Below are 14,980 nucleotides of genomic sequence, written 5' to 3'. Positions count from 1 at the left end.
GATGAATTTTAAGCATTGCTTTATTTTACTTTTGTATAGTATAATAAAGCTAATTTCTAACAGTTGGTCTTATCAAACTTAAAAAAAGTGAAATACAGTCAAGTAGGTCACATTTCACTTTCAACAATATGGTTTGCATATTTCTCTTGATAAGTTGACCATATTTCACTTTGTTAAAATGCAATAGGACCAACTACATAAACTTAGCAATATTTTCCTTTTGAAAAGTAAATCTAGAACAACTTGTCCTTATTTCACAACATCGAAAATGTCTCCGACTCTCTTCCTTATATTCATAAATGATCTTCTGTCTGACACTTCTTACAAAGTAAACTGTTTCGCTGTTGACAGTACCCTCATATTAATATTCGTTTCTAGATTCACATCCTTGTTCTTCGGATGTGGAACTTAAACGGCAGCATCTGATAAGCTCATGAAATTCTGATCTTGACAGCATTGTCCATGGGGAGTCAGAAACCTTGTTGAATTTAATGCTATATTCTGTCGTTAAAGCGCAACACACACCCGATGAGTGGCACTTGCATCCAGAAAACTAATCAACTGTCAGTACTCGGTATGTGTATCACATATCACCTTTATTAAATGATCACATATTTGAAATTGCCAATGCAAAAACGGGCTTTAAAAATGATAGGCGATAGAACTATAATCAAAACATGTACATCGCTGGAACACCGTTTCGATGTTTTATCGATATTTTTACAAATAATGTTCTGTCGAATTACTCATTTGCATTCCACCTCCTAAACGATTCAGTCGTAATACTAGCACTTCCAGGATTACTCATCAATTTACCCTTGAGCTCAATTTCGGGCGGACTGTCAAGTATAGAAATTCTTTCTTAAACCGCACATCGAGAATGTGGAATGCTTTGTCCAGCTTTATTTTTTCTTCCCATTTTGATGTTCAGAACATTAAGACAAATGTGCACCGGTATCTCCTCTTAAATCCTTCCCTATTTTCCTAATGCTCGCACTGTGTTTAAATATAAACATATAAAGGGTACCAATAACCCCTTGAGTGCCAATCAGTTAAATACATTGTATCGCAGCATTTAATAAACAATTGCCAAAGTTGATGTTCATAACTTGTATAATTTCGTATGTTTTCAAAATCGGTTGGAAAAAACTCCGATGTTGTTATGAGTCAAAGCACAGTTGAAAGTTTTAAGGAACAATTTTGTTATAGAGAAGACATTCCCCTTGCTGAAAAATCGTTTTAAATGCTCTAACTGCAACTTTCTACTAATTAATCCTGTTTAAACATTTAGTGTTTCTTTATTTTCTACAATTGAAAAACTTCTGCTTCAAAAGAATTTACTCTTGTCGAATTTAAATCCTACCCCATAATCTAATCGAACTCAGATCACTTGAAAATTGCAAAAATTGAAATGCAGCAATCAATATCTACAAAAATAAATTTCAGAACTCCAATTTGTATATTGAGTTGAAGGTAATTTTTTCCTTCTAGTCAAAGTGACATCCCTGACAATAGTACTCGCGCACAGGAATGGTTGAGAGTTGTCAGTCACTAGGCCCTAGTTCTCAAACGGACTGTTGCGCCACCCAATTCAATTATTTATTTTAGTGAAAGTGAAATGTAGAACAAAAGTTGATATTCTTGATACTTAAATTTTTAGAAAACCTTAAAAAACCACACAAAAAAGTTTATTTTCTTTTGCTCCGATTTAGATGACTTGTTGAAATATTGAAGTAATTTTAGTGTTAATATTGACCATAATATTTTTAAACAATTTATACCAGTATTTTTGGTTTTGAAAATGAAAAAGGAATTCTGAGAAACTTAATTTTATTTCCTGATGTAAACTCAAAAATAAAATTTAAAAAACTAAGTTACGAAATAATAACAACTTTTTATTCTTAGAAAGTATTATTCTAAACCTTTAATGGAACTTTCAATAAAATTTGTATTATTTATTCATAAACTTTATTCTCAATAAATATGATTAATTTTATAACTTAACGGATGCCGACCTAAAACTAACACCGCACTTTTTACGACTGTATTTGTTTTTAGAATCATCTTTTATTATACCATCAGACAACTCTCAAAAAAATTGAGTTGTAAAAATCTGTTTTGATTCTTAACAACCAGATTTCCACCACCACTTTCCTTTGTGGCGGCAATAAAGCTATTTTTCAACACAGCCCGCAGCGGTCTTTTCGTCATAACTTTTGATATTCAAATTTTTAATAGCCTTTCAGAAACTAAATACCATGACCGATATTGTGATTTTATAGAGAAAATCCATTATTATTATGCTGACAGAATTAAAATAAGAAGTCATTATTTAATCAAGGGATTGACTCTAGACAATGTACTACGACGACGAGACGTTATCTGTCGATATAAAAGAAGGGAAAGCTTTTTTAGAATAAAGAGTGATTTGTAAACCAGAAGACCCATAATAATCTTTCAGAAAATGTCACGTTACCATTTTGTATATACTTGAAAAGTAAAATGTGCTATATTTCTTTTTGAAATAAATATTAAACCATTGATTTATTAAATAAACAATTTATGTGAAAGTGAAACCCTATATTAAAGTGTACACAATTGATGATGATGATGACTATAGATGAGATACTAAGTTTTATTTTAACTTTTTTTCTGATTGTCTTGTGATTGTAGAAAAGCTTCTTTTACGACCATTTTATCAACCTTTCAACATTTCTTTAATTTCTAAATACTGTTTTGTAAAAAGCAAGGTAACAAATAAATTTGACATTTTCGTCAAACAGATTAAAGTAACCGTGACATGAAGGTTAGTGCGATGGACTGTCATGCAAGGGGTCTTGAGTTCAATCCCTGCCTGTGCCACTTTAATTTAAAAAAAAATTAATTTTCGCGGGTACTGCCTCTTGCGAGGAATTGACAAATCCTTCAAGAGTAATTCTTGTCATGAAAAAGAGCTTTCCCAAATAAGCCGTTCGGATTCGGCCTAAAATTGTAGTCCCCTTCCATTCCTGACAACAGTACTCGCACACAGGAATGGTTGAGAGTTGTAAGTCACTAGGCCCTGGTTCACAACGGACTGTTGCGCCACCCAATTTAATTTAATTTTTAGATTCTTGAAAAAACGTTTTTACGAACTTAATAAACAGCATGTTTAATGAGAGGTTGGGATATTGGAATAACAAATTTGTTTCGCCTATTTCTAAATATTAAAATAATAGTTTTTGACTACAGCTATAATTACATAGATTACGTAGATTTCAGAACAAAAATCTTCCTTTAAGGAAAACCCTTACTTCATGCAACTCATATAAATACCCTTAAAATTAAAACAAACATCAGAAACAAGAAGAAATGTGTTCCAACAACCAGTTTAGAAAACTCGTACACTATATTAAGTTGTTCCAAAGTACATATTCAAATTCATAGGCATTTAGACAAGTTTAGCAATTATTATATCAATGAGCCTAAAATTCGTGTAATTTGTGTGAAAAGACAAAAAGGTTATAGCCGAAAGCACTTCCCTTCCCATAACGCAGCATCACCATGAGACAAAAATAAACAATTTTCTGTATAATTGGAAATGCCTCTCGCATTAAGAAGCTATTCCCAAAAGTTAATAACCATTTTGTTGTTTATCTAGACGACAAATTTTGCTTATCTAAGTACTACATTTTGACCTGCTTTTGCTTCTTGATATGACTTTCTGCCTTTGTGTTTGTGTCTGTTTTGGTGTGTAGCATTATTTCTATTTCCCGAAAAAAACCCTTTTTTGGAACACGTATTTTGTTTGAGTTTTTGTTGTTTTTTTTCAACTTTTTTGTTATTAAACTTAATTGCATATTATTTACGCTGCAATTGTTGGTTGGAAAAATCAATAACTTAGGGATTTAAAATATGAATAAATTACCTCACATGCTGTTCATATGAACATATCTTTAAATTGTTGACAGATACTTCTAATCATTTTCAATTGTGTAAAATGATTTATTTGGAGCTTTGTTGGCTTTTTGTTATTGTTTTATAATCATGTTAAATCTTCGAGAATTATTAAGTTGCCCATGATGAATTTTTGTACAGATTTTAATTCAATTGAAGTGCAAGCCCGAGGAGGGAGAAAACTAGGTCAGGGAGTGCCCACCACAAAATCGGAAATGGTGAAATATTTATTATTATTCTGATGCTTACAATTTGTGGGTGTGACTAGAGGCTCAGTGCTTATGGCGGCGCAGAGACGACCATGAAAATATTTTGAAAATTTAAATACGATATGCTTGCGAAAAGTTGATAATTAATCGTGCGTTAAAAGTGTTGTTCGATGGAATTGTACCGTTAAATAAAAGCCTACACATCATTTAATAAACAATTTTTTAAACAAAATGAACGTGATTTGAAATTTAATTGATTTTTTTATTTCAAAAAAAGCTATTAATTAATTGATGATCAAAAATTTGATTAAGGCAAAAAGTGCCTACATATGATTGAAAAAAAAAAAATAAAGAGAAAGCTAACGAATATGCAATGGAAAGCGACTAACCTATTTTCAAAAATGGCGATTTTCAATTCCTCTTACCTCCCCCAAAACAATTTTGAAATTCTGTGCTAAAATAAATGTTCATCCCCCTCGACCCTTATCTCTTTATAAGCGATCATGCAAGAGTCCAGTGGAAGATTGGGAAACTTTGGGTCTTATATAGGAGCCGATTTCAATTTTACTATTTTCGAAATTAATTTTTCTAACCTATTCACCCTTTCTACCACGGTCCTTAAGGCAAATATTAGTTCCAATTAATTATACGACAAATTTATAGCTTATTAATTTAGGTACATACTTCCTCATAGCTTTCTTCCCATATATAAATGCATGTGTGACATATAGGTCTCCTCTTAAAAAACGAATTCCCTTCTCATCTTTTCTCCCATCAATAATTTGACCTTAATTAGGAAATCCATAATCTCAATTAAAATGATGTTAGACATAGTCATAAATATAAATTTAACGTCTTATGCCTATTGGTGGAAAACTTTTTCCATCAAAAGATGACTTATAATTGAACCACAGTCGTTGACTCTCAAATATGTACATTTATTTATGGACGTATGTACCTATAACTAGAAAATGAATTGGAATCGCACACATTTCGAGTTGAGGCTTCAGAGAGTCGATTAAGTTTTTCTTGTTGTACATTATTGCATAAATTAGCACTAATAGTATAAAATAGAAAACAGAAATATCATTTCCACATTAAGAACGAGAACATTACTGTAATCAGTTTTAATTAAATTTCTCCGTCATCTCATCGCATCACATCGCATCATATCATATCATATGATGAAGTACGAATAACAACAAACTTGAGCTTATAATAAAAGCAATCGTACTAAAATACCCAGGAGAATTATTATTATTGTAATTAATTCAGTTGACAGTTTACTAGGTCGGCTCGGCACTTGGCATTTTCTGACAAGTACATATACGAGTAAGTGGAGAGAAACCAAAAGTAAACAAGCCCCCTCGCCTGCCTTATCAAATATTACACCGCAGCAGTGCCGCAGGCCTTATGGGTTGGATGATACTACTTTTAATTATTATAACTTCTATCGTTGCGTTGGTTTTGGTTGTACAGATTGCTCCCTCATATGAAAACACGCATCATCAGTCTTTGTTTAGTCTACTCGTATATGAGTTCCAAAAAAGTAGACACATATAAGTTTCGACCTCGAGCGACTTACAAAAATTATCTTAAGCTATAAACATACAAAGTTTTTAAAACAAATACAAAATTTGTCACGGAGGAGTTTGAAATAAATTCATAACAATTTTCCAACTTTCCTTAGAGTATATTGGAGAAAAGGTGGTTAACTAGAGTTTCTACCTTCCATTTGAGTAACACCTCTGTGAAAAATAATAATAATAAATTATTTTGTACTGAAAAGATTAACAAGACAGACTTTTCTAAAACTGGATTAGAAAGATTTTTTAAATGCCTTATTTGGAAAAAGAAAATGTCTATATTGATTATAATGATGACTTTATCCTCAATGGCAATGAGAAGGAATTAGAGTCCAAAGGCGTATGGAGGAACTTAGCCAATGTCTAGTGATTATTGTCTCTTTGGTATAAGTAGAGCGGTTTGGCTTCATAGCAAACTTGTGGCTGATTAGGCGGATTAGAGCTGAGTGTGATTCCATATGCGTATTGTTACGAATCACGAACCAGAACCATGAAAAAATCTACACGAAACTAAAAGCATCGATAAAATAGATGAGCTATAGCCCTCTGGAGAATTTTGCTTACTCTTTATTGATTGTATAATCAATTAACAGGGTGTTCTATTGAGAAGAACATACAAGTTTGATAACACATTTCAAGGTCTCTAGAATGTACGAGTAAATTGTAAGTATTATGTCCATAAGTGTCCAGAATACTTTTTTTAGTAGGCCATTCTCAAGAGAGAAATAAATTTTAAATTCATTTTGTTTTAAAGATGATTGCATAAAAATATGCATAAAGGACTATAAAACATTTTAATGGGTGCCTTTTTAATACATCAACTAAAAAGAAAAAGGCAAAAATTCACAAATATCTCATGAAATAATGACTTTATAGACTTCAATTAAATTTGGTATCACACATTGTGATGTCATAGTGGGCTTAATAAAAATTTAACTGACAGTTTCCTCTATAAATTAGAAACAAACTAAAATTAATATTTGTAATCTCGAATATTTTATGAACAGGAATGATAGTATCTCAAGAATAACTTATGCAACGGAAAATGATGTTTTCAACATAGACCTTTTCTTTTTACAAAAATTAAAACATTTAATTACAAAATATTTTTGCTAAAACTTTTGAAAAATTGGTTTTCGAATCAAATATCTTGATACCACATTCAGCAGTACGGGTGTTACGGTTGAATTGTTTAAGAGAAGGATTGCAACTGGCTATTTCAATAGAGCATTTTTTTATAAAAATTACGATATAAAAATGATAGGTATGAGACCTTGTGGCGGTGTTCACGAGAAGCAAATGTCTCGGTAAGAGATCATTTTTAGAGCTCTTTTTTCAATATTATCCAAAAGACTCAAGTACGTTATTATGAGTGTTATACTCAAGTTTTGGGCGAATAAAAGCTTTTTAAATTATAGCCAGATCAGAAGGGGTACAAAACTTATTGCGTGTCGTCGGAGAAAACCTAATCACTTAGCAGAATTTTTGGTGATGGCAAATATGTGATCACTAGACAACAAGTGGGTTGTGATATCTACCCCATACCTAGGACTGGTAGTTGTTCAGTCTCTTCGATGCAAATACCACTCATGGAAAGTGGCATCGGGGGAAGGTAAGCTTTTGCGACAGTAGACAGAATCGAGTTTTCGAAGCATTATATTCTACACGGTTTTTGATTCTCCGTTTTAGTGCCCGTGGCATGATGGTTAGTGCGTTGGACTGTCATGCCAGAGGTCTTGGGTTTGATCCCTGCCTATGCCATCTAAAGTATTTTCACGGGTACTACCTTTTTTCGAGGAATTGACAAATTCTCCAAGAGTAACTCTTGTCATGAAAAAGTGTTTTCTCAAATTAGCTGTTCGGATTTGGCATATAAACTGTAGGTCCCCTCCATTTCTGACAACTCGCACACAGGAATGGTTGAGAGTTGTAAGTCACTAGGCTCTAGTTCTCAACGGACTGTTGCACTACCCAATTTGATTTTGATTCCCCATTAAACAATGCTGTTTAAATCAGAATTTAATGAGCTTATCATATTTAATGAGTCCACATCCGAAGAACAAGCACGAGAATCTAAAAATGAATGCGAAAAGCTGAGGGTACTGTCGTCAGCGAAACAATTTATTAGGTTAGAAGTTTCAGACAAAAAATCATTTATAAAAATAAAGAAGAGCATCGGAGACAAAACGGAGCCCTGGGGCACACCAGTGTTTATTTTGTGAATATCAGATTTGAACCCGTGCAATACTACTTGAATTGAACGGTCCGAAATATAATTTCTAACCCAACAAAGAAGAGATTCATCGATATCAAGAGCACCCTTTTTCGATAAGAGAGCTTAGTGCCAAACAGTATCAAAAGCCTTTGAAATATCAAGTCAATAATCCTATTTTCCCCAAAACGATGTAAAGATTTGTTCCACTGTTTGATAAGATAAACCATAAGGTCACCAGTGGACCTATTGCAACGAAAGCCATACTGCCGGACATTAAGAAGCTTCCGTTCTTTAAGATATTTCTCAAGCTGAAAATTGATCATGACCTTGGAAAGAAGGGACGTAAGTGCAATAGGACGATAGAAAGATAGCCTGGACAAATGCAAATCTTGAGATGATTTTGAGCTTGTCAGTCAACAATCACTAAAGCTGTGCCCGGATTTCGACTAAGAACCTCTCGATCTTTAGTGAAATAGATAGAATGCTCTATCTATAATGCTCTATCACATACAAAAAAAACTCTATCACATACAAAAAAAACATACAAATGCGTAAGGACACCTTCATTAGTTTGACGGGTTGTTTAAATTGTGTAAAATTAAGAAAACTTTAAACATGACTTTATAAGTAAAAAACTGCTTTGACTAAAGTCGGCTTTATTGCTTAAGCAAGACCTGTTTAACATTTTAACTTATTTTATTTTATACAAAATATTGTTTTTAACATCTCTCAAAATAGTCATTCATTTGATTAAATTTCTCAAAGAAATCTATTTCACAGTGATATTTTTACAAATATTAAAGTCCTACGAAACCCTTTTTGATTTAATGAAACGGTTGAATACTCGACAGAAAGCAGCTTAGAATTCTATTTACGACAGCATATGTGGTTTTTGAAGTTCTTTAAAAATGAAAATTCGGCTTACAAAATATGAATAGCAATTTCTAAATAGTATGAGTACCAATGGGAAGTTTTCGTTATTGGCGTGGGTGGCATCCCAGCCCCTTTTTTACAATAAACTGCAATAACAGACATTTAAAAATACAGAACCAATAACTTTACTAAGCATCAAGACCACCAAAGTTATTAAGAATGCAACATTATGTATTCTCCGCCTATTGCACTATTTCTAGAAATCAATAATAGGAAATATGTTGTTTGAATATTCAAACTTCAAACAATAACAATCAAATTCTGAGTATTTCCGCCAAAACAGGTGGAAGCTGTTCAAATTATTTGGAAATTTGACGTTAACTTCTTGGAAAAGCTCAATACGGAATCTAACAAAAATAACACCCTGTCTATTTACATAGAAATACATATGCATATATATGTAATGTGTTGCAACTATTGTAACATTGAAAAAAAAAACTATCTTTTCAGTTATAACTTACTGCTTTGGGTAATGGATATTAATAGATGCCCTAAACCTTTTTTCGTTTTTTAAATGGAATGCTGCAACATGTGATATGATACAAATATGGATGAGTGTTATTTTGTTTTGTTCCTGAAAAGCAGCCTTCTGGTTAGCTTTAGGTACATATAGAAGAATTCTAAATGGAAAAATATTATACAACACTTGTACAAACACAGACTGTTGGGAGGAGAAGTGCTTGAATGTGTAGTCTTTACAAGTGACGATACTGATGGAGCTATAGGAATAGTTGATTAGAATCGTGCATTTTGTTCCATAAAGATTCTTTTCTTAGAATTAATAGCCAAGTCCAGGTCCAGGTCCAGGGGCTAGTGCAATTTCATTTTGCTTACTCTCTTTCACCATTTATAGACGAGACTTAAGGTAGGGATATATAGCATTGTTTGAGTGGAGAATCATTTTTATGATGATGACGATTTGGATTAAGACGTTTTTTTATTTTTATTTTATGGTTACTAAGTGATTTTAAATGAATTCTTTTTGAAGAAGCATACATTTACTTTTTATCGAATGTTGTCCTTGAATGAATGTTCCTTCGATGAAGTTAATTTCAGTTTGTGTTGCAAAATATGTTCTATTAATAAAAAAGTTTAAAAGATATGCTTCCTAGTTTATTAAAATCCTTTAAACCTTTTCATCTTAGAAACTTTTGCAATACTAATGATTATCCAGAATTTGTTACAATACTGAAGATCTTTTCAGTTGAAAACATCGGATTTGAATGGTGTCTTCTATTAAGTAAAATCATTAGTTCTCTAACAGACTTTAAAAATGATGGTCTTTTAAATAACGAGGAAATATTATTCTTCAACTACTTCCTGGAAATAAGTTATGTTTTCACTTTAACAAAAGCCTCCTGTTTAAATTCTTGTTTCTTAAATTATCCTTATTTGTTTGAGGAACATCTTGTGCTGTGTTGTGTGCAAACATTTCAACATTGAAAACAAAAGAATAACGTTGAACTAAAAATACAAATTTCTAATACCTTATTTAATATGCAAGTTCTGATGGAAAGCCTCCTAGCACCTTTAAGACACAATAAAAACGAACACTCGGAATCATCACAGAATTGTGGAATGCACACTCATGAGATTAATCAAAAACGTGACCAATCGTGGGCGGTTATAAATAAACCAAAGACCAAACAGTGTGGTGTATGCGAGTAACAAAGAAGTCAAAGCTGAAGAGATCTCACACTTCATAAATACAGATGCTGAAATCTAACACATTACAATACTAGTCCCGCCGAGTGGCGACGACAGACGTTGATCTGAGTCTGGATTTAAAAACTCATTCCTCCTTTTATTAATGATGCTTTGTCTTGCGTTTTTGTTCTTTTTGCTTCTGTTTAATATACGCACCATATTAAAGTTAAGTGCAGAAGTTAAAAAATAGAAATAACAATAACAAACCAAGAATTATAGCGCTACAATCGTTAGAGAGTTTAATTTCTTTACTTTGTAGAATTTTAGATTAGAAGATGATACTCACATCACTTATGCTAACCCAGGGCTTTGCAGATGGAGAGTGTTCTCTTCTATTCCTTCGGTCCTGAATATCGATTTTATTCCACTTTTCACTGTCTAAAGCTGGCTCCTCGTTCTGTTCGTCTTCGTCATTGCTTTCGTATTGATAATCATCATCATCATCTTCCTCATCCTCGTTGTAGTCTTCTCCAGAGAACAGATGCATTGCTGCATTGTTTTTGTCAGAGTACTTTTGTGAATGTTCCACTGTTTGCTTTTGCGTTTGCAATTGCGGTCTATCCCGATCGTCAAATCGATTGTCATCACCATAGGCCCGATCGCTGCTGGAACTAGCTGCCAGAATGTGACTCCCATAATTGTGTCTTGATTTCGGACCGGTCGTGGTCCTTGTTCTCGGCATTGTATACAGACTATCGCGATCGAATAGGCGACTGTGTAGAGTGTTGGTGAGGTTAAGCTTGAGTGGTCTCACGGTGGTTGTGGGTCCCGCAGAAGCCTCGGCGACAGCTTGATGCTGTTGACCTTGCGATTGCATCAAAACGCGATTCTCCCATGGTTCATGATGACGGTTATGATGTCGCAAATGATGTCCCGATTTATAGGGTGATGGCGTGGATGTGGAGGTCACCACACCGCCTCTATGATGGTGTCGCAGATAGATCTGATGAGCCGACTGCGAGTTGTTTTTTGTGGAGGCGATGGCGCTGGCGCTGCTGAGACTAGAGGCTCTCAGTATTTTCTTTTTAGATTCTTTCAATGCGTGTTCAATGCGATGATTATAGTGTTCCTGATGTCGGAACGAATGGGGAAACTCATTTTCCATTGACGACGATGACGACAACGACAGATCCTCTGCGGACGTCTGGCCTCCACTAACATCAAGATAGCCCATTGTGACCGGCAGCAATCCGAAGTTCACAAGCACCACGGAGACGAAGAGAATTAAAGCCTTGAGCCCCGGCATGTCGATGGTCGTTGGTCGGTGGTCTTTCTTATTTGTTCGCTGTCAAATGGATACCTACAAAATTACGATTTTATGTTCTTCGTTCCTTCGTTTTAAGATTTTGTTTTTCTTTTATTTTTATTTTTATTTTTAAATTCCCTGAGGGACAAATAAAATACACATTGATTCGTTCGAATGCGGATGCACTTTTAATCCAGTTTAAGGTATACCTATGTATATTTAAATCCTATTATTTCGTTATCATTATTTCGTATTTCGAATATCGTATTTTTAACATTACGTTTAAGTACACATTAAAACATATAACTAGGTTCTTTATATATTTTTGTATTTATATTTTAGAATTTGCATACACACGCCCACGCACAGAATCGACGGGTTCACTAGTTTCTGGATGCAAATTCATTACACAAAAGAAAATGATTCTCATTAAAAACGACACACTGATGTCCAACAATAATTGGACACAAAGGACGCATGAAGTTTCAAATACCTAAATATTTTTTTTACAAAATCAAAAATTCGTTTGTGCTACACATTTCTGAAAAATACAAAACACACAACAACAAATTCCTTAGCATTTAAAACTAACAAAAATATTAATTCAACGACGGAAATTCACTCGAACATCAACCGTGCAACTCGACGTTGAGATAACAACTGATTTGATTGGATTGGATTGGATGCATTTGCTCTAGCAACATGGAAATGATGCTAAGCAAAACGCAAGTAAGCACTAAGTAGCTACCAGCATTATTTGTTGTATCTTTTGTGCTCTTGCTCGTGATGTTCGTTCTCAAGCCCCCAATCCGTTCCATAGTGCAATATAGCGGTACAAATGCAATCCACACACAACGGAAAGGTTCATTGCGCAGCGCTGCCACTTGCCACTGGGGAAATTGTTGACTATAAACAAAAACACCAGTGATGTTGTGTCTATACACACTATACACAATGATTATTGTTGGCCCTTCTGCTTCTGCGCTAGCTCTGCATCATGTTGCAACTGAAAACAAAATATATATAAACATTCTCGTTAAATTGCCCATCAACAATACAAGCGGACAGTAAATTCCCTACGATACAAGGTGTAATCAAATAAATAAGTTGATTTTTTTCTTTGAGAAAATGGTTCAATTAAAAATTAAATTATCCAAGTAATGTGACTAAATTTTAAAAATATAACTCTATTCAATTCGGTTTATACCACGTTGGGAGCCATTTAAGATTTAAGTTAAAAACAAAAAAAAACGAATTCCACGTTGGGCGCCATTTAAGAAAAGTTTGGCAACGATGCTAAAATGTTGCTGAATTGGGTTATTTAAAATGAGAAACTGACCTTTTTCCCACAATTTAATCGCATCAAAGCTAAAAATTAGTTCTTATACAGGAAAATAAATAAGAGATTAAAAAGATATGGTTCAAAACAAACTGAAACCACATTAAGTTAAATTTCAGAATTTTCTAATTACTGGATTCAAAAACTCTAGAACAATTAAATTGTATTAATTTGAATGCAGATGTGGAAGTGTTTGAGAAAGTGGAGCTTGTATTTCAAAAAGAACTTTGAGAAAAAGGCGTTAAAATTTTCACAAAAAAACATTTTTCGTCAAAGGAATTTTCGGCCCATCAAATTAAATTTTGAGTTGCAATTTTAGTGAAAAATCGTCACATCTAAAGGACCTTGCACATGAGAGTAAACAGCAAATGAAAAAATGGACGAACAAACGTGATTTAACACATTTCAAAAAGTCAATTTCAAACAAAAACACATTAAAATTATAAGGAACCAATTGACACTTATGTTAGGATAATAAAATTTTGCATTTTGTTCTCTAAAACAAGACAATTTTTTAAAAACAATTTGGTAGTAACGAGTAGTACCCTTGGCATGATGGTTAGTGCGATGGACTGTCATGCGAGAGGTCTTGGGTTCGATCTCTGACTATGCCACCTAAAGGAATGGAAAAAGGAGGAACGGACAAATTCTCCAAGAGTAAATCTTGTCATGAAAAGTGCTTTCTCAAATTAGCTGTTCGGAATTGGCTTAAAACTGTAGATCCCTTCCATCCCTGGCGCCATTTAATAACTTTTAATTTAATTTTCTATTTTTGTTCATCAATTACAATTTTGAATGGCACGTTTAGTAAAAAATAGTCAAATCTAAAAAAACCCTGCTGCTTGAATGTTTCCGCAGGTAGCCATGTTTTAAAATAGCATTCCACATTGGGCGCCATTTAAAAAGGTTTTTTGTTTATGCACTAAGACTTCATAACTTTTAGTTTCATTTTTCTATTTATTAAAAATTTACTAACAATATAGCAAAAGAAATTTTTTATTGAAAACATATTCCAAAACGAATCTTAAACACAACTTAAACCTCAAGTTTAAAGAATTTGCCCTCTCTGCCAGCGCAAAACTAAGTCTGATTCAAATTCCAAAAGATGATCTTTCGTGCTAAAAACTCAAATGAAAATTAATAGACATATGTGTGCCAACTTAGCTATAAAATTTATAGCTGACTACTTACAGACCACAAACGAATTTCAAAAAAATACTTCAAATACATCAGATCCTGGTATAGGCACAAGTGCTACAGCATCATTGGGCACTATCGAGTACGAAAATAGAATAGAATAGCTCACTAAGTACTGTGAGCAGCTGACATCAAATCTGCTTCTATTTTGTTTTTCTTCAAAAGTGTTTTGCATTGCGTTTTATTTTCTTTTTGACGAAATAATGCAAGAATTCAAAATTGAACATTTCCAATGATACCCGATACTTTCTCCTTTACGGATTTCTAATTTCTAATTTTTCGTGTGTTCATTGGAGTATATGCCGAAGCGAGAATGCACAAAACGCATTGATTTCCATTAAGCGTATTTGTTTTTATTTGAACTCAAGATATAGTTTGATGACTCAAAGTCAAAACACTCAAAAAGTCGATATACTCTTCATCACAATTTAGAATTCGAAAATATACGAGCCTTACATGAAATATCCAAACACAATATTCAAGCCACGAACTCCTATCTTTCGAATAAGTGGGTAATTAATAGTTTTCACATCTTGAAATGATTTTTAATAATGATCTCACATCCACTTGAAAGGAGTGAGAATCAATTGCTATTACAATTTTCGATACGAG

The 14,980-nt window shown here is 33.3% G+C and overlaps 1 protein-coding gene across 1 annotated transcript in view; it reads right to left on the bottom strand.

Moving 5' to 3' along the window:
- LOC129950907 (uncharacterized) overlaps positions 1-12,494 on the bottom strand; it is an 87,708-nt gene extending 75,214 nt beyond the window's left edge. The window contains exon 1 of the mRNA XM_056062846.1: positions 10,873-12,494. Coding sequence (XP_055918821.1) covers positions 10,873-11,832 — 960 coding nt within the window. The 5' untranslated portion in view covers positions 11,833-12,494. The remainder of the gene's footprint in view (positions 1-10,872) is intronic.
- Positions 12,495-14,980: the final 2,486 nt, after the last annotated feature.

This window comes from Eupeodes corollae, chromosome 3 (assembly GCF_945859685.1).
Source record: "Eupeodes corollae chromosome 3, idEupCoro1.1, whole genome shotgun sequence".
NCBI lineage: Eukaryota > Metazoa > Arthropoda > Insecta > Diptera > Syrphidae > Eupeodes > Eupeodes corollae.
This window is presented reverse-complemented; position numbering and strand designations above follow the sequence as displayed.